Below are 24,237 nucleotides of genomic sequence, written 5' to 3'. Positions count from 1 at the left end.
ATCACTTGTATTTAAAAAAACTAACGTTTTTTTTCTTTTCGTTTAATGTTGTTTTTATTTAAGGTTGTACTAGATCTATTTTGAGGGGCTCATTATGTCCCCCTGTGTATTTTTTGTTATCAATGAAATTCACTCGTTCCGTCGAGTAATCTATCCTTTCAGTAGGTTTGTACGTAATTTATCCTTTTAGTAGGTTTGTATGTAAGGCTTTCAAGCCATCTCCTTCAAGCATGTTTTCCGAGAGGCAAACTTTGTGGTGGATTCCCTTTCAGCACTTGGACACTCTACCCCATCACGCCACATTTGGTTGCTGAATCTTCCTTCTTCGGTGGCTAGAGCTGTATCTAGGGATTCTTTAGCTGTGGGTTGCCTTCGGGGTTTTGTGTTTTAATTCTTTTGTGCTTATTAAAAAAAAACCCAAAAAGCTTGTAGCTCAATTGTTTAAGAGTAGTTATTGTTAGAAAACAATTAGTATGGAACTCTAAAGAATATTTGATAACATAATTTAAATACAACTTAAATTATTCCAAAAGAAGTGTAATATGAATAAAATTATAAATGAACAAATTATACTCAAATATAAAATAAGCAAACGAAGTAAATTGACTGATAAAGGCTTGCAAATGCAATGTCCATAGACAGAATTTTGCCCTTACACTCGTGCCTTGCAGTTCTTCAAGCGTCTGTCCCAATATACAACTATCAATTCTTTGAACTCTGGCTAACTGTATTCGTTTTTTCTCTATCAAATAGTGATTGAAAAATGTTATTATTTAATTTTAGCCTAATCGTAGCCAACCCAAGTCTAATCCATTTTAATATTAGAAAGGCACTAATAAAGTGTGTCAACTTCTTGTGCTAAACCAATGTAGGACTAAGGAATTAATTATGAAGTTTGTATTTAGAATTAATTAAAGTTTATTAATTAGGTTTGTTAAAAACTCTAGCCCCCTTTCTCTCAAAAAACACTCTTAGAGCCTTTTCCACTTTGAGGGGGGAGGAAGCCATTGTTCTTCCCCCTTCTCCCCTCTTCTCTTCCTCCTTTCACCTCTTTCCCAATTTTCTGAGACAAAGGGTTTTCCCTATTTGTCTTAGTTTTGTTATGATTTTCATCCAACCATTATAGGCGGCTACGGCTCAGCGTCGGATCTTCACCTGCATTCGGCGTCGAATCTCCACCACCATCTCTTTTGCAATTTCTTTATGTTTGGAATAAGTTGCAGAGACCCTTTGGGTTCTCTGTGTAGTTTTCACCTCTCCTTTTGTGAGAGTTTTTCATCTCTACTTTGTGAGAGCTTTTCATCTCTTCTTTGTGAGAGTTTTATCTCTTTTTTATTATTCTAAGTTTGTAATCTTAGTTGGGATGCCTATGCCAGAGTTTCTTCGATAGTACTTGATCGTTAGTGGAGACACACCAGATTATCTTAATTTTGATATTAGACCGCTCCGTTATTGTAATGGCCCTTTTGTGGCTAGTTTGTATTGGCCCTTTGTGGCTAGTGGCTTTTTTGGCTGAATTATGAATGCAATCATAGAATTTCTCAACAACAAAAAAAAGAATTAATTATGATATTTTTAATAAAGTGTTACTTTTTTAACTTTTATTTGGTGTGCTAGCCTATACTTTATTTCTATTTTGTACTCAAATGCCAAGGCTGATAAATGAAATATATATTGTTGTATTTAATTGAATCAATCAAGAAAATGACTAATTAAAAAAAAATGTTGAATAGATAAAACGACAACACGAAATCTAGTAAAAAATGATGCTTATATCTACAATCTATATCAGCACTTGCATCAAAATGGATAAGATATATCATTTACCGCATCAATACTTTCAAGTATATTGTTGTAATATGATAGCAAAAGCTTATGTTACAACTAACGCCCTTGATGCTTTAGGCATCGTAAGCCAACGCCCATAACTTACATGGAAGCCTCATAAACATCGGGGTTATCTTGCACTTGGAAGAATAAGTAGAAAAAGGAATAAATATAGTGATAATTTGATTCTACTTTTGTCCAAACTGATGCTGTAAATGGAATACGCATTGAAGGTTCTCTATTGCTAATAAGTAGTTAAAGGCCACTGTGATGAATACCTCAGTTAGGCCTCTGTTGCCTAAGGCAAATTTTGGCATAGTGTTAGTTTTCTATTCGAACTTCCAACAATACCCATATTTGAATAAAAAATAAGTGCACACATATAAGAGAGAAAATCAGACGAATGCATCGGGATAGGTGTCTTTTGGACTTGACCTACCCTAGTGAAAGCTTATCAGGTTTACAAGATGACGCAGTGAATATGTAATCTTAAATTGTTCACCCTAGCAATAAACCAAGACAATAAGTCTCACACAATTCTCATCTTAACAAACACATGTTCATAAGTTTGTGTTCATTTTAGTCTTGACCAAGATGCTAGATTCATGAGAGCTTTAGAGAATTTGGCTATATAATTCTCATAAATGCAACCTCATATTTACTCTCATATAGTGAGACTAATTAAGAATAGTCAGTTATATTCCTCTTGTTACCAAGATATCAGTATCATTAAACATAAGTATCAACAACTTCCGCAAATAACACATTTCTTCCATCATAGGAATGAGGTATATAGTGTGTTCACATCCTTGAACCATGCCTAACCAGTTTGCCTATTGAACCTAGACCATGGGATCTCCAATCAACTAGGTTAGGTTTTCTCGGGGCTAGTTCATTTGTAGTATTGGCATTAGCCTTATTCCCCTCGATTTATACTTTACTTGCTCTTTTGGTAATCCTTTTGTGAAAGGATGTGCTAAATTCTCTTTTGCCCTTCATTGTCCTGCTAAACTATCACAATGTATGCATATAGTTGTTACAGGCTTAGGCCACAACGAAATATCTTCCAAAAAGTTTCTTAGCCACTCAACTTCTGCTGCATCCCTGAAGCTAAAATTCTGATTCCATAGTTGATCGGGCAATACATGTTTGTTTGGAAAATTTCCCAGATATTGCAGCTCATCCTAATATGAAAACATATCCACTTGTGGTTTGTTTCAGTATTGTCGAATATCTAGTTAGCATTACTATACCCTTTTAGTACTAGAGGATATTTTGTTTAATGCAATCCATAATCTAACATGTATTTCAAAAACTTTAGTACTCTGACTAAAGCTTCCCAATGATCATGTCCTAGATTGCTTGTATACCTACTTAACTTGCTTACTGAATAATCTATATCAGGTCTGGTACAATTCATTATGTACATTAATTCCAATCACTTGTGCATATTGACATTGTGATATAGCTTCACCAACATTTTTTTTTAATTTACCATTTGCATCAAATAGGATCACATCAGGTTTTTATCAAAATGACCAAACTTTCTAAGTATTGCCTCCACATAATGAGACTGGACAAGAATATAACCTTCGGCATTTCGCTTAATTCTTATTCCAAGAATCACATCAATAAGACTTAAGTCTTTCATATCCAAATTTAAATTCAACATTTTCTTGGTTGAATTAATTATATCATTATGCAGGGGCTTTTTCGTTCTGGCAGCTACTGCGGGCCTGGGCTACCGTAAATAACCAAATGAGAGAAAATTGCCCATGGGTCTGAGTTCAAGAATTAGGCCCCAAGAATGCTTTGAAAGGGTAGCTGAGCCTTAGGGAGCACCTTGGTTACCTTCACCAGCAAAACTAACAGCTGCTTACAGGTAGATGCTTAGCTTGGCATGGAAGCAGAGCAATCATGAGTTTAGCATAAACAGAGATAGGGTTGTGAATTCCTATGAGAAACATTGGTTTTAAGACAAGGGGGAATGGATTCTAAGAGGGTTTGTTGAAGAAAGAGAGAGATGAGGGTATAATAGGTATGTTGAGTAGTTTTCGACAGCTTGACGAAAACTCTGTCAGGCTCTGAAACGTTTTAACGTAAGAGAAAATGGGAGGAGATGAAGGAATAGGGCTCGAAATTGCAGAGATTTCAGGGTGAGAGATGAAGCTTGCTATCTGAATGTGTGTTGTAGCTAATGGTGAAGTATTGGGTATTTTGGGTAATTTTCTAGCACCTTGACAAAGGCTCTGTCAAGCTCTGGAATGACTTACCAAAAGAGAAATGGGAGGAGATGGAGGAATGTGGCTCGAAATTGCAAAGTTTCAGAGATGAGAGATGAAGCTTGCTCTCTAGATGTAGGTTGAGATGATAGGTAGGAAATGCCTCTTTTTATAGGCGCTGGAAGCTCTTTCTTCTCAAGAAACCCCAATGGTTTCTATCCAATTTGATCAAGTCTTTCCTCTCCTTTCTCTTCTCTTCCTTTGACTCATCCTATTTGGTGAAATTCTCTCTGCTCAATCACACAAAAACAGGGTTTGGGGATCTTTAGGCTTTTCTCGCAGCTGTTTCAGTGAAGGAATCCCATTTTCAGCCATCTTTCTTCCTTCTTTTCTCCCCTCTTCCATGGCTAGATCTGATGGGGGGAAAGAAATGGGTATGTACACTGGTTTGAAGAGTGTCTTAGCTCATAGCAACCTACGCGCGCTAATATCCCCTGGTTATTTGCGTGTTCCACCTTGGCGTTCGTTATTAGCCCATGTGTTGGAGCCTCCTAGCAGCTCACTGACATAACACTTTGGCTTTCATCGTGGTTCACGTTTCCAACTAAGTGCTGGAGACTATGAATATTTTCTTGGCTGCTTGGGTTTTTGCTAAAGTGATTGGTTAGCCTACCAAGGGAATGGGCTTAAATGATGGGCTATTTTATTTATGGTGATGGGCTAATTTCCTAGGGTATTAGGCTCCTTTTTTCTCTCTTTTATGCTTACTCACATATTTGGGCTCAAGAAATGGACTTGAGTTTTAGGACTCCCAAGCGGCCCAAAACTTCCATTTCTCGGCTCATCAATGGGCCTCATGAAGGCTCGTTACCATCCATACCACAACCCACTCAAGCAAGCCCCAAGCATTTGTGTGGCTTGGACCCACTTAAACTTGTAGCGTGGTTGGGTGTGAAATAATAATTTCCTACTTGGCATGACATGTCGATTGGCATGCTTTAATTTTATCATTTTTGTAAAGGGACATGATCCTTGGCAAGGTAACTAGCATGGGCTTGTAAAGTCGGTGCCTTTTATAGGCCCATTTCAATTCTTAGTGTGCCAGATGTCATATTTATTTGGTGTGGCATGTGGTCGTGGCTTGTGCAAGCGTGTATGACAAATTTTCGAGTGCCCAAATCGAGTTTCTTATCGGTAAGGTATCGCATTGGGTTGGGAATATATTTGGGCCCAACCGTGAATTTTTTGGGCCTCAACACATTGTTTCTCCCTATTATGAGCATGTCATCTATATATTGGCACACTATAACACATCCATTATTATGAGTTTCAACATAGACGCATTTGTCACACTTATTTATTTTACAATTATGTGTCAACATAACATGGTCAAATTTTTCCTATCATTGCTTAGGAGCTTGTTTCAATCCATATAAGGATTTGACATGCCTACGTACCTTGTTTTCCTGACCTTTCACAACAAACCTCTCGGGTTGTTCCATGTAGATTTCCTCATGTAAATCCCCATTGAGAAATACAGTTTTTACATTCATTTTATATTTTCATATTATAAACTGCAGCTATGGCAATCAACATTTGAATAGAATTTATTCTACTTACAGGAGCATATGCATCAAAGTAATCCAATCTATCCTTTTGACGATAAACTTTAGCTACTAAACATTTATACCAGTCAATTGTACCATCATGCCTCAATTTCTTTTTGAATATCCATTTATATCAAATTGGTTTATTTCCATGTGACAAATCAACCAATTTCCAAGTGTTGTCTTGCATAATGGATTTAACTTCACTATTGACTACTTCTTTCCATAACGGAGCTTCTGGACTTGACATAGCTTCTATTTGTGGTTCAACCTCTGCTATGTAAGTCATGAAATCTGGTCCATAATCCATAGGAGCATTTGATTTCTTACAACTCCTAGGTTTTGCCTCACTTGTAGAAGGATGATAAGTTCATAATTTCACACATTTGCATGCCTTCTTTACTTAGTAATTTTGTTAGCTTCTCTTTATTTTGAGTCTCTTACCTATGTTTGTGTGCTTTGTAGGTTAAGATAGCAAGGGGATGACATTTGATACAATTCATGCATGTTAAGGGCTGAGTGGCACAAGAGGAATATGAGCTTAAAGACAAAACCAATTTGCGCCACACTCCTTGTCAATTCAGTTTCGTAGGTCATCTTGCAGGCCTCCTTTCAGTAACTTACACAGGTCGGATGAGGAGACATCCTTCATAGAAGTTGTTCCAATGGGTGTCTATTATAACATATCCAAATTTCAGCCCAATTGGATAAATCTGGAGCCCTCAACACGTCAAAGACTGAACCACGTTCACAGAAATGTCATGTTGGCTGCCATCATATTTAATGTGGCTACATCCCTAGAGCCATGTGCTACACATTAGAGCAGCCACACATGGGAGACAAATCAGTATGGGAACTCAAAAACCAAGAAAAGTCCACCAAAGCAAGTATGGGCAGCTGGAGCAACAGGCATGTATGGGCAGCTAGAGCAGTTGGCAGCAGCTAAGAGAGGTGTGCTTCACCAGCCAAAAGGGAGCACGAAATTGCACTCTATAAATAGAGAGTTGCACACTCATTCAAGAGAGAGGGCAGACACACACATTCATTTCATCCATTACTTTCATACACACATTCAGATTCACCACAAAGAAAGAAGGGAGCTTGGAGCTGTCCTGGGAACTTCCTTGCTGCCATCATCTAGTTCTTCTCCTCTCTTTATCCTATCTATGTATTTCTTATTTTCTGTATTCATAGTTATGTCTAACTAATCCATTTAGTTAGGGCTTAGGATGAAGCCCTAGTCATGAATATTCAATGTTATGGATGATTTTATAGTTAATTGATTCCCTTGCTTTTATTATCAAGTTGTTAATCTCTAGTTTATTATGTGCTTGATGTATGTTCTCTTGGAGTAGCTAACTAGGATTTTATGCATCTAGCACAGGTTGGGAAGGGGTTTAGATTCACCAATTCTACTCTCCTTTCACAAGCAACACATGAATGGCCTAAGAATCATTCAAGGGGTTAATAACCATAGGTTGACTAGGACAGATACCATGTTCTAGGACTTGTGTGATTATCATATTCTCAAGGAGCTTAATGACTCTTGTATGCTTTATTCTAAGTAGATACCATACTTAGGTTGCATATTAGAGATCACGTGTTGTGTAGATACCATGCATAATCACATGCCTCAGGAGAATCATGCATCCTGCACCTAGATACCATAGGCTTGTATGCGATAATCTATTGCTAATGAAGCTTGAGTCAATTTCTATGCATTCATAACTTGGATAGGAAAACTAGTGGTGGATTCCAAGGCTCTAACACCTCTCAATCATTGTTTCACAACTTGTTGATTGCTGCCAGTGTTCACTTTCGAGCACTTTCATTTCACTTTCTTGTTTTCATTTCAACAACAACACCCCCCATTTCGAGTGCGTGTGTGGTGCTAGGATTCTGTCCTAGACCTTGAGTAATTAGCAAGAGGCATTGTTGAATTCGACCATGCCTTTAGCTAGTTAGTCAGTTTCTTTGTTCTATATTTTTCTAACATTCTAAGTAATTTAACTTGGAACCAAGTTACCATTCTCCGTGGGATCGACCTCGTATTTACATAAGCTATACTATAAACGGTTCGTGCACTTGCGAGAATTAAACTTTCTATTTTTAATAACTCATTTTAGTTGTTAAGAATAGATCCAACAAAGGATTAGATGAACTATCATATTTTTCTTTCAAAAGATCATCAATAGTTCTTTTATTCATAGAACTAAAATTTTCTTTCCTATATGGAAAGATTTCCTCAAAGAATTATGCATTCACAGATTATGATATGATGTTAACATGAATATCTGCAAGTTCGGATGTAATTACCAAAAATCTAGATGCTGCACTATTTTGTGCAACCAATGAAAACATAGCCAATCGTTTTAGGTTAGAGTTTAGTTCTCTTAGGTAAAGGAATTTGAACTTTAGCCAAGCAACCCTACTCTTTCAATATTTTCTAAGTTGGCAGTCTTCCTTTCCAAATTTCGTAAGGAGACTTATCAGTCTTCTTGTGTGGAATTCTATTTAGGATTATATAGGCAATAAGTAAGGCTTCACCCCAAAAATTGTGCGGAAGCCCTGAGCTATTTAGCATGGCATTTATCATATTCTTGAATGTACAGTTCTTCCATTTTATAAGGAGCGATTGTTTTGTGAATAATGCCAAGAAAAGTACAAAATTCAGAAAAAATAGAATATTCGTACTCTCCTCCTCTGTCTAGTCTTAAAATCTTTATTTTCTTGTTGAGCTGATTATCAACCTTATCTTTATATGTCTTAAACACATTCAAAGCTTCATCTTTGCTGTGAAGTAAATACACATAGCAAAACTTACTGCAATCATCAATGAATGTCATGTAATAATTTTTATCTCCACTTGTAGGAGTTTATCTAAAACCACATAAGTCGCTATGAATTAAACCAAGCACTTCATTAGACCTTCCATGTGCATATTTGAATGTTTGACTAGCAAACTTAGATTCAGTGCATATTTCACACTTAACACCAACACTTATATCACAATTAGGAATCAAACCTAAGTCAACCATTCTGCACAATGACCTACAATTCATATGTCCTAATCGAACATGCCAAAGATTAGAATAATTAACAAAGTAAGCAGAAGCCTTATTTATATTATTATTGAATGAATTAACAAGTACATTGAGTTTGAACAATCCTTCAACAATATATCCCTTCCCAACAAACATTCCCTCTTCGGTGAGAACAAATTTTTCTGACTCAAATACAAGTTTGAATCCATTTTTGCTCAAGATTGGTCAAGAAACTAAGTTTTTCCTAATTTCTAGAATATGCAGCACATTAAGGAGAATTAATTCCTTCCATAAGTAAATTTCATAACCACATTCCCCCTTCCAACTAAAGCAGACTCATAAGCATTTCCCATGAACAATTTTTCTGCATCTTCAACCTATTGGTAAGTAGAAAACTAGTTTCTATTACCACATATGCGTCTGGTTGCTCCTGTGTCAATCCACCAGTCACTAGTATATGAAACCACATTGGTTTCAAACCCTACAGCAGTAAGCATATCTTCAGTGACATTAGTCTGATTCTGGTTTCTGTTGTTAGAGTTGAAGTTTGCAAGATTCCTAGTCCCTTCTATGACTACATGCATGTGCCTTGTGTCCAGCTTTACCACAGACCCATCAACTTCCTTTGATTCGTTTAAAGTCTTTGCCTTTTGCTCTATGAAAATTCTTGTTAAACTTCTTAGACTTCTGAGAGTTTCCTTTCGGCTTCAAAGAATTGCCTTCCATAATGTTTGCTTTGGCTTCCATTAAAACCACTCTACCCTTCTCACTATTTTTGTTATCTTCCTCTATTCTCAACCTTACAACTAGATCCTCCATTGTATTTTTCTAAGTTACTCTGCACATACCCTAAGTCAAACAATATGGGTAGAATATTTTTCAGGTTGTATTTCATTCTCCAAAAGAAAGTATTTATAGTACAAGGATGTAACCCTAGTAAGGTCAAACAAGGAAACAAGATAAAATCTTAATTACACAATATCTGTACAAAAGGAAAGAAAAATAATCCTAATAAACTAGGAAATAAATATCCTAATTAAGCTAGGATCTCGCTAACACTCCCTCTCAAGTTGGAGCAAAGATGTCACGCATGCCCAACTTGTCAAGCGAGTTGAGAAAGACCGTAGTAGATATAGTTTTCGTAAGAACATCTGCCAGTTGATACTCGGATGATATAAACAAAAAATAAATAATTTCAGCATCCAACTTCTCTTTAACAAAATGTCGATCAACCTCCACGTGCTTTGTACGATCATGTTGCACAAGGTTATGCGCAATTGCAATTGCAATTGCAACTTTATTATCACAATACAAATTCATGGGTTTCTAGGGTCCAAACTCAAGATCTCTGAACAATCTTCTCAACCATAGTAACTCGCACACACCTTGAGACATCCCACGGTACTCGGCCTCAGGACTAGACCTAGACACCACTTTTTGCTCCTCCAAGTAACAAGATTACTACCAACAAATGTGAAATACCCAAACGTAGAACGTCTATCAGTGACTGAACCAACCCAATCAGCATCCGTATACCCTTCCACATATGTATGACCATACTTGCAAAACATTAACCCATTTTTAGGATTTACTTTCAGATACCTCAAAATGCGTATCACAGCACTCATACGATCTTCACTAGAATAATGCATAAACTGACTCACTACATTCACTGTATATGCAATATCAAGACGTGTATGAGATAAATAAATCAATTTCCCTACAAGTCGTTGATAACGCTCTTTATCTGTAGGGACTTGATCAGGATACAACCCCAACTTATGATTCTGTTCACTAAGGGCATCAATTGGTTTACAATCCAACATTCCAGTCTCTACAAGTAAATCCAAAATATACATTCTTTGAGACAGAAAGATACCATGTTTAGATCTGACAATTTCAATCCCAAGAAAGTACTTCAAATCACCCAATGACTTTATCTCAAACTCGGAAGCCAGATACTTCTGAAGATTTTGCTTTTCTGCCTTATCATCTCCAATCACAATCATATCATCAATATAAATAATTAAAGTTGTCAATTTACTTTTATGACGCTTTAAAACAAAGTATGGTCTGAGTTACTCTGCACATATCCAAATTTCTTCATAGATGCTGCAAATCTCCCAAACCACGCTCTTGGAGACTACTTCAATCCATATAAAGATTTATGCAGCTTACACACAACACCCTCCTTAGAGGTTACAGGAATACCAGGAGGGAGATCTATCTAAATCTCCTCTTTGGGGTCACCATGTAGACATGCATTTTTGACCATTGAATTGTAATAAGGGCTAGTCGTGGTTAGCAGACAGGGACAATAGTACACGCACAGTATTGAACTTTGCCACTGGAGCAAAGGTCTCCAAATAAAGTATGGTATGATTAAATTTGGGTATGTGAATTGGAGAGTCTTGGAGTGGAGAATCTTGGACTGGAATTGGAGAATGACGTGTTTGAAGATACTGCTCTCGGGAAGGCAACACAGTGCGATGGCTCTTGGCCAAAATACATGTTTCACACTTAAACTGGACTCATTACAAGATTAAAATAAAGATGGAAACAGACACTTAAGATAGCCAAATGACGGGTGTCCCAAGCGACGATGCCATAACCAAATTTGTTGTTTGTCTTTGGCACTGCAACTTTGAACAGTATTAACGACACGATCACGAACTGATACAGAAGGCAATGTCAAATAATACAACCCCCATATCCGTTTACCATGCCCAATCGTCTCGTGAGTCTTGAGATCCTGAAAAGAGCAATGCATAGGATAGAAAGTAGCAGAAGCATTAAGTGTATCAAGTAATCGACAAACAGATAACAAGTTACAATGGATATTGGGAACTAGTAGCGCACGAGACAAGGATAGAGTAGGAGTGAGAAAGATTGTGCCCTCGCCAGTAATTGGAGAAGGCAAGCCATTAGCACTAGTTATATATGGGTCACGAGTGTTACTAGACAAGTCATGAAAAAATTTAGCATCATAAGTCATATGATCAGAAGCACCATTGCCAATTATCCAAGTATTGGAGCTAGTACTTGGAATAGAGTCAGAAACACTCAAATTTACAGAGACAGCAGCAACAACACCAACAATGGAATTATCAACCATGATTGCAACAGAAACTCAACAGATCGCAGTAAAGTATACAATGGAACACGGCAGAAGCACAAATAGGGTAAATGCACAAACATAGCATAGTACACAGCGGAATGCAGCAAAGGTACAAATATGACAGATGCACGAAGACATGAGTGGCATGAACACAGTAGAGGCACGAACACTACAACACAACACACAAACCCAAGAGGGCACACACGGCATAGGTAGAGAAAAAAATATGGAGCGAAAACACGGATGGGCACAACACACAGGTCATTAAAAAAGTTGGCTCTGATGCCAAGTCAAACAATATGGGTAGAACATGTTTCAGGTTGTATTTCATTCTCCAAAAGAAGGTATTTATAGTACAAGGATGTAACTCAAGTAGAAAACATGATAAAATCCTAATTACACAAAAACCTGTACAAAATGAAAGAAATATAGTCCTAATAAACTAGGAAATAAATATCATAATTAAGCTAGAATCTCGCTAACACTTTCTCTTATGTTTGAGATAGCATTTGAAATCTTTCCAAAGAGGTGACAGTTTTTCAATGATTGCTGCAACTTGAAATGATCATTGATCTTCATGCCTTTTGCAATTATATCATGTATAATTTTATGAAGATTCTCTACTTGAGTGACAACCGCTTTAGAATCTACCATTTTGGAGTCCAAGAATTTACCTACAACAAATTTCTTAGAACCTAAGCCTTCAGTTTTATATTTTCTTTCCAACGATTCCCAAAGTTCTTTGGCAGTATTACACACTGCATACACATCATACAATGTATCATCAAGAGCATTCAGGATATAATTTCTACATAGATACTCGCTATGCTTCCAAGCATCTATTGCACTAAGTTTTTCTACAAGTATATCATCTCCATCTGCCTTAGGAGCATCTCCAATCACAATGTGCGCCATATTTAATGTTGTTAGATAAAATAACATTTTATGTTGCCATCGTTTGAAGTCTCCCTCTTTGAACTTTTCTAGCTTCTCGGTATGAGAGGATTTTTCAGAGTTCACACCGCTTGCTTGTTCCATTAAAATTCTGTTTGTGATTGTTAGAGAACAATCAGTTTAAAGAATTATTCCAAAAGAAGTGTAATATGAATCAAATTATATAAATGAACAAAATTATAATGCAAATATAAAATAAGAAAACAAAGTAAACTAATTGATAGAGGCTTGCAAATGCAATGTCCACAGACAGAATTTAGGCCCTACACCCGTGCCTTGCAGTTCTTCAAGTTTCCGTCCCCAAGATACAACTATCAACAATTCAACAGCCAGGCACTTGGATTTTGAACTCTGGCAAACTATATTTGTTCTATTTATCTCAAATAGACCCGTTTTGTGTTTTATCCTGTGATGGAATGGTAAAATTTTCCATTGCCTTAAAAACCATTGACTGGTCAACAAGTCAACTTTCTTTAGTGTGCGAGCGTGCCACTGCTAGCAATAAAAATCCTAGTAGACTTCTTAAAAATAGATGACTTGCGCCCCAAGTTACTGATTTCTAAATAAACAATTGTGAATTTGGGTGAAGAATATCTCCCAAGTAAGTTCTTTTCCTGCTTCAGACTGGTGAAGAATTCATAATTTTTCACAGTACAATGTTGATAGTTCTGGCCATAATGGATAGTGAGAAAATAGACTGTTTTCAGGTGGAACTGACTTTTACAAAACTCTACAGTAAAAAATCAACTCTAGAAAGACAAAAAGAAGGCTGGACTTCCATTTCTGTCTGGACAGAAGTGTCTGATTCGGGCTGGACTGGGTATGCTTGTGCTGGACTGGACTGTCAGCAACTTCAACAGTCGAGTTTCAGCTATAAATCGAAACCAACGTTTGAGTTAGGCAGAGCTTTAATCTATTTCAAACCCTGGAAGGCTTTTTGAACAGACAGAATTGCAGCCTCTTCAGTCTGAAGGGAGTATAAGTGGCTGGATTCAAGGATTACTGAGCTGGGATTACATTGTGATGTCTGTTCTTCTTGATCAGGGCTCTCCACAAATTTGTTGAGGTTTTCATATTTGTAAAAACCTGAACTTTGCTTGTTTTGGTTTCTGCTGAACCAAATTCGTAACGAGAGAAATCTCTTTTTGAATGACTTATTTCTCTAGGTATGAACTAGAAGTTCTTATTTGTAGCTGGCTTCTTTTGTGGCTCAAATGAGCTTTTGGTTGCTTTAGTTTGTTTGAAGGTTCTCAGAGATCAAGTGATCATTTTGAGTTTTTGTCTTTCGACTGATTTTTGGTTGTTTGATTGATTGTTTTTTTTTTTGTCCGTCTTCTACCCTGTTCACCTTCTCCTATATTTATAAGAAATACTTTGGAGTGGGGTTTATTTCTTTTAATAATGGGCGGCAAAATTTCTCAAAAGATCTTTCTTTTTAAATGCAAAGAAAGGGGGTTTTATCGGTTCTGGCAAATAAGCCTTCAATAGTCAGTTCTTAAGACAATCACTTCTCTATTTTTTGAAAGAGAACCTAACCCCTTTTTAATTCCAACTGTCCCCTGTGAGAGCTCGAACTGTGATTGTTAGTTTGATTTTCCAATTTTGAACAACTCCTCGTTTTCTGCTTATCTATTTTTAGAAAACACAATCTGCATATCCCCTGAAAGATGGTGCCTTCTGTGGAGTAGAAGCAATATCTTTGAATATATAAAAGGGATTTGATCTTATGGTGGCAGAGATTCAGAGACGTCCCTTCTTTTCGCCTGCCTTTGTCAACTCCTTATCAACCCAATTGAAATTGCTGAATTTCCTAAGTAAAAAAAAAAAAAGATTCACGTGGGTCTGTTTCCTTTTGTGCTTCTTCTTCTTTTTTAATCATGCTAAGCCTTTTTTATTTTTCTGGAGCTATGGACTGATTGCTCTTTTCTTTTTTTTCCCCTTTTTTTCTTTTAAAAGGCCCAAGTGACAGATGTTGGGCTGGGCCTTTTTGGATTTGGGCTCTTGAATTCAACTTCGATGCAAAGCCCAATATGCTTGGGTCCTGAGATTGCTTAATTTATTCTGGGTTTCCAGTATTGGGCTGAGTGTGTATTTTTGGCATGGACTTTTGATATTCGGACTGGGTGTGCCGCGTGTAGGCCCGAACACTTCTCTAATAAGTTGGCTATTTAAAGACATCTAGATAAGCTGTAAAAGGATAAGTTTAATATGATATTTAATCATCTGACCCAAGAGTCCACCTTTTTGTCTTGAGACCAAATCTGCAAAAATGTATGGGCTCAAATTTCTACCAATTTTGTCACGAGACAAAATATGTAAAAATATGAGGGCTCAAGTTTCTGCCCGTTTTTTCTCGAGACCAAAACTACAGAAAAATGCTCTTATTCAACGTCGGCCTCTCTCTCCCATTGCTTACCCACCCCCATATCTACTGGTTTGTCAGTTGGGTTTGTCTCTCGAAGCTAGTTTTCAATGTCGTTGTTTCTTTGGAGAATTTGAGGACCTGTCGGAGTAGGAGTACTCATAACGACACAGGCTCTGGAGCCGGGTGCGGTTTTAGATACTTGAGCTGTGTTGGCAGACGTGTGTGCATGTAGAATCATAGCAATGGTAGGGTGAGAATGTGGAGGAGTGATTGGCGAGGAAATTCGAACTAGGGTCATGATTGGAGCAGTTGGTGCTGGTGAGCCACACTAGACCACTGCCCATATCTGCGACAAGAAAGAGGCTCTATGGTGGGGTTCTGAGGAGGAGATCAACAAAGTACTGGCCAGAGTCTGTGGAGGTGCTGGAAACGACAGGGGGTTTTGATATTGTGGTGGCGAGCGTGGAGGAGGGAGATGTGGTAGGTGTTGTAGGAGAGGGCTTGTGAAGGGGAAGAGAAGGGTTGCTTGTGGAGAAGTGGGAGCTGGAGGTAGTCTTCGGTAGTGGGTCGTTGGGAGTTACAGAGGTTCGTGAAGGTGAAGAAGATGAAGAAGAAAGACAATAGTGACACCATTGTTGTGGGCAACGGCGGATTCATGAATTTTTATAGGGGTAGGCTAAAATTTTTTTTATAGAGGAGATATATTATAAGACTTTTTTCTCTTAAAACAAAAATGTAAATAAAATTTTATAAATCAAACAAAGCCACAATACGAGCAAATATAACACAAAGAAGTACAAAATATAAATAAATACCAAACAATCTCAAAAAAAGGTTCTCGTACAAAACTAACCTTATCAAAAATCTTTAAAAAATGGTCATTTGCTCTCTATTAGATGCATTTTTTGCTTTATCAACAAGATACAATAAGTTGATTCCCCAAAAATACTAGACATTAAAAATCATATATGCTAATTAATAATTCAAGTTGCAAAAATAAAACATATATCAACAATCTCCAAAAGTTTTCACTCAAACCCTAAATCATAAAAACTTAACAACAACAATTAAAATTGAAATTGAATATATATATATATATATATATTTAAACTTACCAAGATTGAAGAACCCACTCAAGATAGGTTGGTACAATTTTTAGAGGAGGAGAGCTATTTCCTCTAGGTTCTTAAGGTTCATATATGGTGTTTTGGGTGGCTAGAAGAAATTTTTTGATGTTTGCTCTATGTGGGCGTAGCCCAATATCAGTACGATTAGAGTAGCTCAAGTTGATAGAGCCTTAGCGTGAGTTCTGCTTCTAATCAAATTTACATAGGTTTGGATTGGATTGACGTTTATTATTTCCTATATGCTTCAAGAGTGGGCTTATTTTAAATAGAGGACTGAGCTATTATTAATTTATTAAAAAAAGAAAAACAATGCATGTGTGGGCTATATTTATTTGGTGCAATGAGCTAATATTTATTTGAATAGGAATAAACCTATAATAATAAGACCATGTTTAATATTTCATAAATGTTTCCCTAGGCTGGAGCCCAGTCCAGCCTAGCCTTAGGTCCGCCTTTGGTTATGGGCTCAAAGAGAGAAGAGATATGGGGTCAGTCAGCGACCGGAGAGATAGGAAAAGAAGGAGAGAATGAGAGAGTGGGTCGGCGAAAAATTGTTGATGTTGGGTTTTTATTTTTTAAACAAATTTAATTTTATAATATTTTAACAAATATTTTATAGTTTTTTTACACATCATCATCAAAGTGGGTACCACACTCACCACGTTACCAATTTAACAAACAATCTAACGGTGAAGTTGATAGAAGTCGTAATTTGGTCAAATTTAAAAACATTGAGTATCAAATTGATGAAATTGAAACTTTAGAGTGTATTTTGATATGGCACCTAAACCTCAATGGAATAAAATGTGGTTAGTCCTAAAAGCTATTCAGTTTCCTACCCATTTAGCTTTGACAACTCACAAACTATTACCTAATGCACTTGAAGAAAAAGAGAACTTCACACCCTCTCTCTCATGCATGCAATTAATTAGACCACCATACAAATTCCACTTGCAAAACCAAAATGAGAAAAATAAAAAGAAGAGAGAAAAATAAATTTATTTGAAACATATGTTATGACATTTTTTTACACATTTTACCTTAATGATTTGCATTTCTAAACAATCTATTTCTTAGTTCTTCATCCAAAAATCATTTTTATAAAAAGTAGACAATTTAAAAATCGTGAAGACATCTCATTAATACCTACAAAATAAACAAGTACGGTGTTTCAAGAAAAAATTAAAATAATTAAATGGCTAAAAAGTTTCAAATTCAAGTGATTATTCTTTGATATGATAATTGAGTGAATACCTAAGAAATAAATGGTTCATATTTATAAAGTTCAAAGTGATCCTACAACAATATTCCTCGAATAAGAGCTCCCTCATCAACAATATTTTCTATATATAAAATACATATATTAATAAATATTAATTTTCTTAAGAATTATCTAATAGGCTGTTGAAGAGAGTTTTTTTGATATGGCTCATCCATTTTAGAATTTCAAAGTTGTTGAAGAGGTTGTTAGAGATGGAATATTTTAACTTATCATGAATGCAAAATCTGTGCACGCCACTTTACTCGTCATAATTGTAAATTTGTAAATTGATAAATGTTGTAGTGGGCTTACAACAATACACATTGCCTCAGAGTCGGGTTCATCTGTCATCAAATGACGGCAAGGCTGCTCCCACCAAATATCTGTTATTATTATTTTATTTATTTATTTATTTATTTTTGGCTTGGCAGATCATTGATCAATCCCATATGAAACTTAGAGGAGATAGCTTTTTATTTATTTATAGTACGTATTTACTTCTATTTTTGTCAAGGAAATTTCCTCTAGTAATATTTGAACAGAATTTCACCCAACACCCATATGCTTCCATTCCATGAAGTCTCTTATGAGGAAAGCCAACAATGATGATGCCTTTCTTAATTTGATATAAGATTTTGATTCATGGAATACACTTGAAGTTGCTTCAAGTGTGTTTTTATTATAAGAAAAACGGATGCTCACAACACAAGTGATACACACTTGCAGTTGCTTAATTCGAGTATATATTTATTTTTCTTCTTTTTTTAGGTTTTTATTTTTTTTATTTTTAGAGTCTAAAGAAGCGAAGATTTTATTGAATGTTTTCAAAAGAAAAATGGATGGAAAATAAGATATAATGTAACAGAGACTTTACTCAGAACAAGTCTAAAAGAAACTCAAAGGAAAATCCTTGCGGTCTAGCTTATGTTTGACAGCTTCAGGAGGATGTACCAAAAGTGTGAGAAGAATCCAATTCCCAAAGCACTTTCTTTTAAACTGCCCCTAATTCTTACGTCCCATTTCAAGCAAATTATATTCCACAAACAAAGCAATAGTTTTCCTAAAAAGGCAAAATATTGAGTGTAAGCACCGCCCTCTCTTCTCTTGGCTGCCTTGCACAAGGAGATAAGAATCCTTCTGTATAGGTACTCCATTTTATAAAGAGAAATGTAATTTTAAGAGTTCAAGACAAGTAAATTAAATTGTGGATGTGAAATAAGGTTATCCTACGACTAGAAAGGGAAGGCTTCGAACTCTAACATTGACTGTTGAAATCAATACTCTTAACCACTAAAATTATAAACTCCGACATTGTGTAACAAGTTCATCACTATATCCCATTATATGCTTATGCCTTGTTAGGTTTGATTGGAACAAGGGCCTTGCAATCTACAATTTAGTTGCTGCATTCACATTGGATGTAAAACTGACCTCAAACATCCTAGGCCCAAATCCACAACAACAAATGCAAGGAGAAAAATCCAAATGCATAAGCCTCAAAGGGCACAATTTTGATCATAAGCATAATGCTAATACATAAAATATAAATGCACGATACAAATGCTTCTCTAAACACTCACCAAGATTCAGTAACCTCGAACTCGAAGATACTTTAGAACAATGAGAAAAATCCTCACGGCATTCTTACAGAGTTTCATATTGAAAATTTAATAAAATAAAGTCTCATATAATAAATGGTTTCACTCCTAATAACATTGAGATCTTTTGTATAAAACCACACACCTGCTAAACAGATGATTAAGTTAGAGACAATATCGATATTACTAACAGTGGACTAAGGATCCGTCCTTTTAAAATCTTAACATCTTCTTCACTAAATATAAAAGTTTATGATAAACTATGAAGACGCACATACTAGTAAATCACCAATGTCAAGTAAATTCAAATGTATTTTTTTTAAGCGCACACAAGTGTAGTTTGTTTGATCAATTTATTAGAGGAATCCACATTCCTTAATATCAATTCCAACCCAAACTCAAAAAGATTTATAAAAGAAAAAACGAATATAAAAAACCCAATGCACTCACTTTTCTATTTAGAAAATTGTCCCCACCACAAAAGCATCACATTCATATGTGAGAAGTATTGCGCACTCACATAACATAACACTATTCCATTTTTGTGCAAGGCATGTGAGTCTCACTGACACTCCCTCCACACTCACCTGTCGGCGCTCACACGACTCCCTCTCGCTCCTCCTTCCCTCCAATCTCCTCACCTTTCTTCCCCGTGACACCTTCATTTGCCCCATATAAATAAAACCACCACCCAAAACCAAACCAACCCAAAATTTCAAAACCAAAACTCATCATCAAAAACTTGCTAAAACCACAAAAACCAAACCAACCCATTTCAATACACCATGAGAACAACCCTCTCCTTCCCTCATTTCCTTGCTTCCATCTTTTCCCTAGCCATAATCAGCCTCCCCAATTTTGCATCATCAAGCCACCATGACTACCAAGAGGCATTGTCCAAGGCCATCCTCTTCTTTGAGGGGCAGAGGTCAGGGTTTTTGCCCCAGGACCAGCGCCAATCATGGCGCGCCAACTCGGGCCTAAGTGATGGGTGGACTTACAACACAGACTTGACTGGCGGCTACTATGATGCTGGGGACAATGTGAAGTTTGGGTTCCCAATGGCCTTCACCACCACAATGCTGGCTTGGAGTGTGATTGAGTTTGGAGATTCCATGCCTCCCAATGAGCTGAGGAATGCGCTTGTGGCAATCCGCTGGGCCACGGATTACTTGCTCAAGACTGTGTCTCAGCCTAACAGGATCTTTGTGCAGGTAAGGTAAAAATTAATGGCTGTGGTTGTGGTGGTGGGTTTTTGGGTAGGAGGGAAAGTGGGTGGACCAGTTAATGTGTCTTTGTTAAACTTTTAATATATAAATATATAAGCTAGTGATTTTGACACTCCTTATTTACCCTACGTACAAATATATGACCAAATATAAGTGTTGGAATTCAATTATAGTTTGACACATAAATTTTAGTGTATATATAATTATTTTATATTTAGATGGGTGGAGGAGTGTAGAGTTTTTGTAGTCCATTGGGTCTGGGTGGCTCAATTGGTTTGTCACCTAGTCCTGTGGCCCCAGTCTATTTTGATCCCCTTAAATTGCGTGCAATTGCATCTGCCTGTGAAAAAGTTTATAAGAGAATCTCAGTCCTTGAGTTTCTCAAAATTCATGAAATGTGGATCAAGATAACTTGCCTCCCATCCACAAGTGTGCGTGTCTCTATTTTGTTTTGTTGCTTCACACGCAGGTTACTATTAAGGTTGAAGGACAAACATTTTCACTTACTCCTTTGTTTGTTTATTTAGTAGAACAAGCTGACACATTAATCCCTTTGTCCGTCAAATGGTCACATTTCGAAGTAAAACTTTCATGTAATATGTTTTATATACCGTTTTATTTTTATCTATCTCTGCGCGTGAGTCGTCACACACTCTAAAAGAGTAACATAGTTGTAATTTTATTTTTCACTGTTGTAGTTTTGTCAACATTAAACTTTGATTTCAATACTTACTCCCCCCTCCCCACCCCCCCCAAAAGAAAAAACTTTAATTCCAATAAAAGTGTCTGTGTCTAAAATAGCAAAAGATAAAGGAAGGGGGAATCAATTATATTTTCTTAAGTAATTATCATCTGTGAGTGGGCGGTGGGCTATGTCTACATACCACTTTTTCATAAAGCCCGTGAGTTTGCATGGGACAATCAATTGTCTTCATCAAGCTTTATGCTCATGACAAAATTTGTCCTCAGCTGAGTCCAAAATGGGTCCCAAATAATCAACCAACGCAAATAGGGTTTGTGGTGCTATTGACAAGGAAAGTTTGCCAAATTTTGGAGGGTGTAACTATGTTTTTCATGGAATAATAGGTTGGGGACCCAATTATAGACCATAATTGCTGGGAAAGGCCAGAAGATATGGACACAGCCAGGACTGTTTATGCCGTGGACTCGCCCAATCCGGCTTCTGATGTCGCCGGAGAGACCGCCGCAGCTCTGGCAGCTTCATCAATGGCATTCAAATCCTCCGATCCCGGCTACTCAGACACATTGTTACGAAATGCCAAGAAGGCGTTTGAGCTAGCTGACACTTATAGAGGAGCTTACAGTGACAATCCTGACGTTAGAGATGGTGTCTGCCCATTTTATTGTGATTTTGATGGTTACCAAGTAAGTTCAAAGTCAAAATCACATGACTTTTTGTATTATTTTAAATATTTTAAAAATACTATATTTATATTTAAAATATTACGTATGTCTCACATGTATTTGTTTGTATATTAATTTTGGTGATATGTTTGACAGGACGAGTTGCTATGGGGAGCAGCATGGTTGAGTAGGGTCACTCAGGATAGTGGTTTTTTCGATTACATACAAAACAATGGCAAAACTCTTGGTGCCGAGGAGAATATAAACGAATTTGGGTGGGACAACAAGCATGCTGGCCTAAATGTTCTAATATCCAAGGTCAGTTTATATTTTTCCCACCACATATAATATCTATAATGTGTGCTGATTTTATATATATCGTCAAACAAACATGACATTTTAAGATATAAGTACAATATCAACACAGAAAATATAAGTAGATAAACAGGACATAAATGTATCAAAAACAAATAATAAACCCGAGTTTTTTTTTCCTTTTTCAGGAAGTCCTAGAAGGCAACATGTACACTCTTGAATCCTACAAAGCATCAGCTGATAGCTTCATGTGCACATTAATCCCGGACTCATCGTCCTCCCACATCGAGTACACTCCCGGCGGCCTCATCTACAAGCCGGGAGGCAGCAATTTACAGCATGTAACTTCCATCTCATTCCTACTACTCGTGTACGCAAATTACCTTTCGCGAACTTCGCAATCTCTGAACTGTGGCAACATAAATGTCAGTCCCACAACCCTACGCCAAATTGCCAAAAAACAAGTTGATTACATTTTGGGAGATAATCCAATGGGGATGTCATACATGGTTGGTTATGGTGACCATTTCCCACAACGCATTCATCATCGTGGCTCTTCATTGCCATCAATCAAGGACCATCCCCAACCCATTGCTTGCAAGGAAGGCTCGGTCTACTTCAACTCCTCAAGCCCTAACCCTAATGTACTTGTGGGTGCCCTTGTGGGAGGTCCTGGAGAAGATGATGTTTATAACGATGATCGTGCCGATTTTAGGAAATCTGAGCCAACCACTTACATCAATGCACCATTTGTTGGTGTTTTGGCATACTTTGTGGCTAATCCCGATCCTAATTAGCACACATTGATACTTGGTCAAGAAAAGGTCATTTTTTTGTTTTTGTAAATAACCCATATCAGGATTTGACAAATAGGGAAAGAACAAAAATGTCTCTCATCTTGAGAGCAAAGAGAGAAGAGGCTTGTTACTTAGTCTTTGGAATTTGAATTATACTGTCATAGGTTTTCAGTCACAAAAATTTCGTGTGACATTTTACAGAGAATAAAGAAAGGTTTGTTATGTAAAATTCAATATATATGGTTTTGATTTCTCCTAAAAAAAGAAAAAAGAAAAAAAAAGAATAAAATACATTCTTTTCACTCTATTCCAAGAAATTTTTCCAAAAGTGTGGGGGACTTGTAGCTCAATCCCTGATCATGACTCAGGAACAAATAATTTCTCCCATTTCTCATATATGTCAGATCAATGAATCCCCCATGTCCCAAACTAATTAGACAAACCAAGTAATCCCCCATGTGGAAATCGAAAATCAGACAAGAAAAAAGAAGAAAAAGTATGTGCAGCACGTGAAGTTAGAGTCCACAAAAAGAATACTCATAAGGCCAAATAATGTTGCCTGGAATTTAATTCATTTATTTTTCTCTTTATTTTGTTTTTCTTGGTATTGATTGATTCAATAAATTAATGAAAAAGGTTTGTCTGGACTCCGATGCTTTGTAGATGAACACATGAAAACTGAAAACTCCCATGGCTCTCGTGAACAACACGGGTCTTGTTCCTTTGTGAGGGAATGATTACGGTTTTCAGGCTCATAACAACAAACAAATTATTTGCATTAATCGATATTTCATAATTTAACTTTGTTGCTTATTTTGTAGAATATTAGGGTTACATCATGGTAGAGGTTTCTTCCTTATTTTATTTGTTGCATATATGAGTTTGATAATTTATAACATTTATGTGTTTATATACAGTCTCGTTCTATTGAAGAATTCCTCAAAAGTCTCATTTGAGGGACACTTTGTGAGATCAACTACGACTCTTATTTCAACAATCTGAAACATCCTTTTTCAAGTCTTACCATTCATAAATTATCCTTTCAGACAATTATACAAATTAAAAATCATTAAGACATTTAATTGTGACCAACAAAACACAATACTTTAACAAAACACTAAAATAACAACCACTTAATTGAATAGTTAAACGGTTTCAAATTTAAGTGATTTTTTGCCTATATGATTTTTAAGAAATACCTAAAAGATAGCGGGTTAAGATCTTTGAAATACAATGTGAAGTGAACCCTACAAAACTGCCCCTCAAATAACTCCTCAATCGGAGCTCTCTAATATTCTTATTACGCTACCTAATCACGTTAGACACATAACATCCATGAGAACTCTCAACTCAATAGAAACACATTTAAGTCAACGAAAAAAAATTTGCACCTACTAAGAGCTAAACT

The 24,237-nt window shown here is 36.5% G+C and overlaps 2 protein-coding genes across 2 annotated transcripts; one reads left to right on the top strand and one right to left on the bottom strand.

Annotated features, from left to right (window-relative positions):
* On the bottom strand, positions 10,062-10,709 carry LOC109950864 (uncharacterized mitochondrial protein AtMg00810-like). Its single transcript, XM_020571010.1, has one exon. It carries the CDS (start codon positions 10,707-10,709, stop codon positions 10,062-10,064), a length of 648 nt encoding a protein of 215 aa, XP_020426599.1.
* On the top strand, positions 19,473-23,063 carry LOC18768413 (endoglucanase 24). Its single transcript, XM_007201710.2, has 4 exons — positions 19,473-20,337; positions 21,439-21,738; positions 21,874-22,035; positions 22,221-23,063. Exons 1-4 carry the CDS (start codon positions 19,909-19,911, stop codon positions 22,827-22,829), a joined length of 1,500 nt encoding a protein of 499 aa, XP_007201772.2. The 5' UTR covers positions 19,473-19,908; the 3' UTR covers positions 22,830-23,063.

This window comes from Prunus persica, chromosome G8 (assembly GCF_000346465.2).
Source record: "Prunus persica cultivar Lovell chromosome G8, Prunus_persica_NCBIv2, whole genome shotgun sequence".
In the NCBI taxonomy this organism is placed as follows: Eukaryota; Viridiplantae; Streptophyta; class Magnoliopsida; order Rosales; family Rosaceae; genus Prunus; species Prunus persica.
This window is presented reverse-complemented; position numbering and strand designations above follow the sequence as displayed.

Bases quoted from the DNA above. Each gene is read 5' to 3' on its own strand.
- LOC109950864 (XM_020571010.1), bottom strand. From the start codon at position 10,709: ATGATTGTGATTGGAGATGATAAGGCAGAAAAGCAAAATCTTCAGAAG.
- LOC18768413 (XM_007201710.2), top strand. From the start codon at position 19,909: ATGAGAACAACCCTCTCCTTCCCTCATTTCCTTGCTTCCATCTTTTCC. The intron at 21,739-21,873 runs GTAAGTTCAAAG...TATGTTTGACAG, and splicing joins GTGATTTTGATGGTTACCAA to GACGAGTTGCTATGGGGAGC. The intron at 22,036-22,220 runs GTCAGTTTATAT...TTCCTTTTTCAG, and splicing joins TAAATGTTCTAATATCCAAG to GAAGTCCTAGAAGGCAACAT.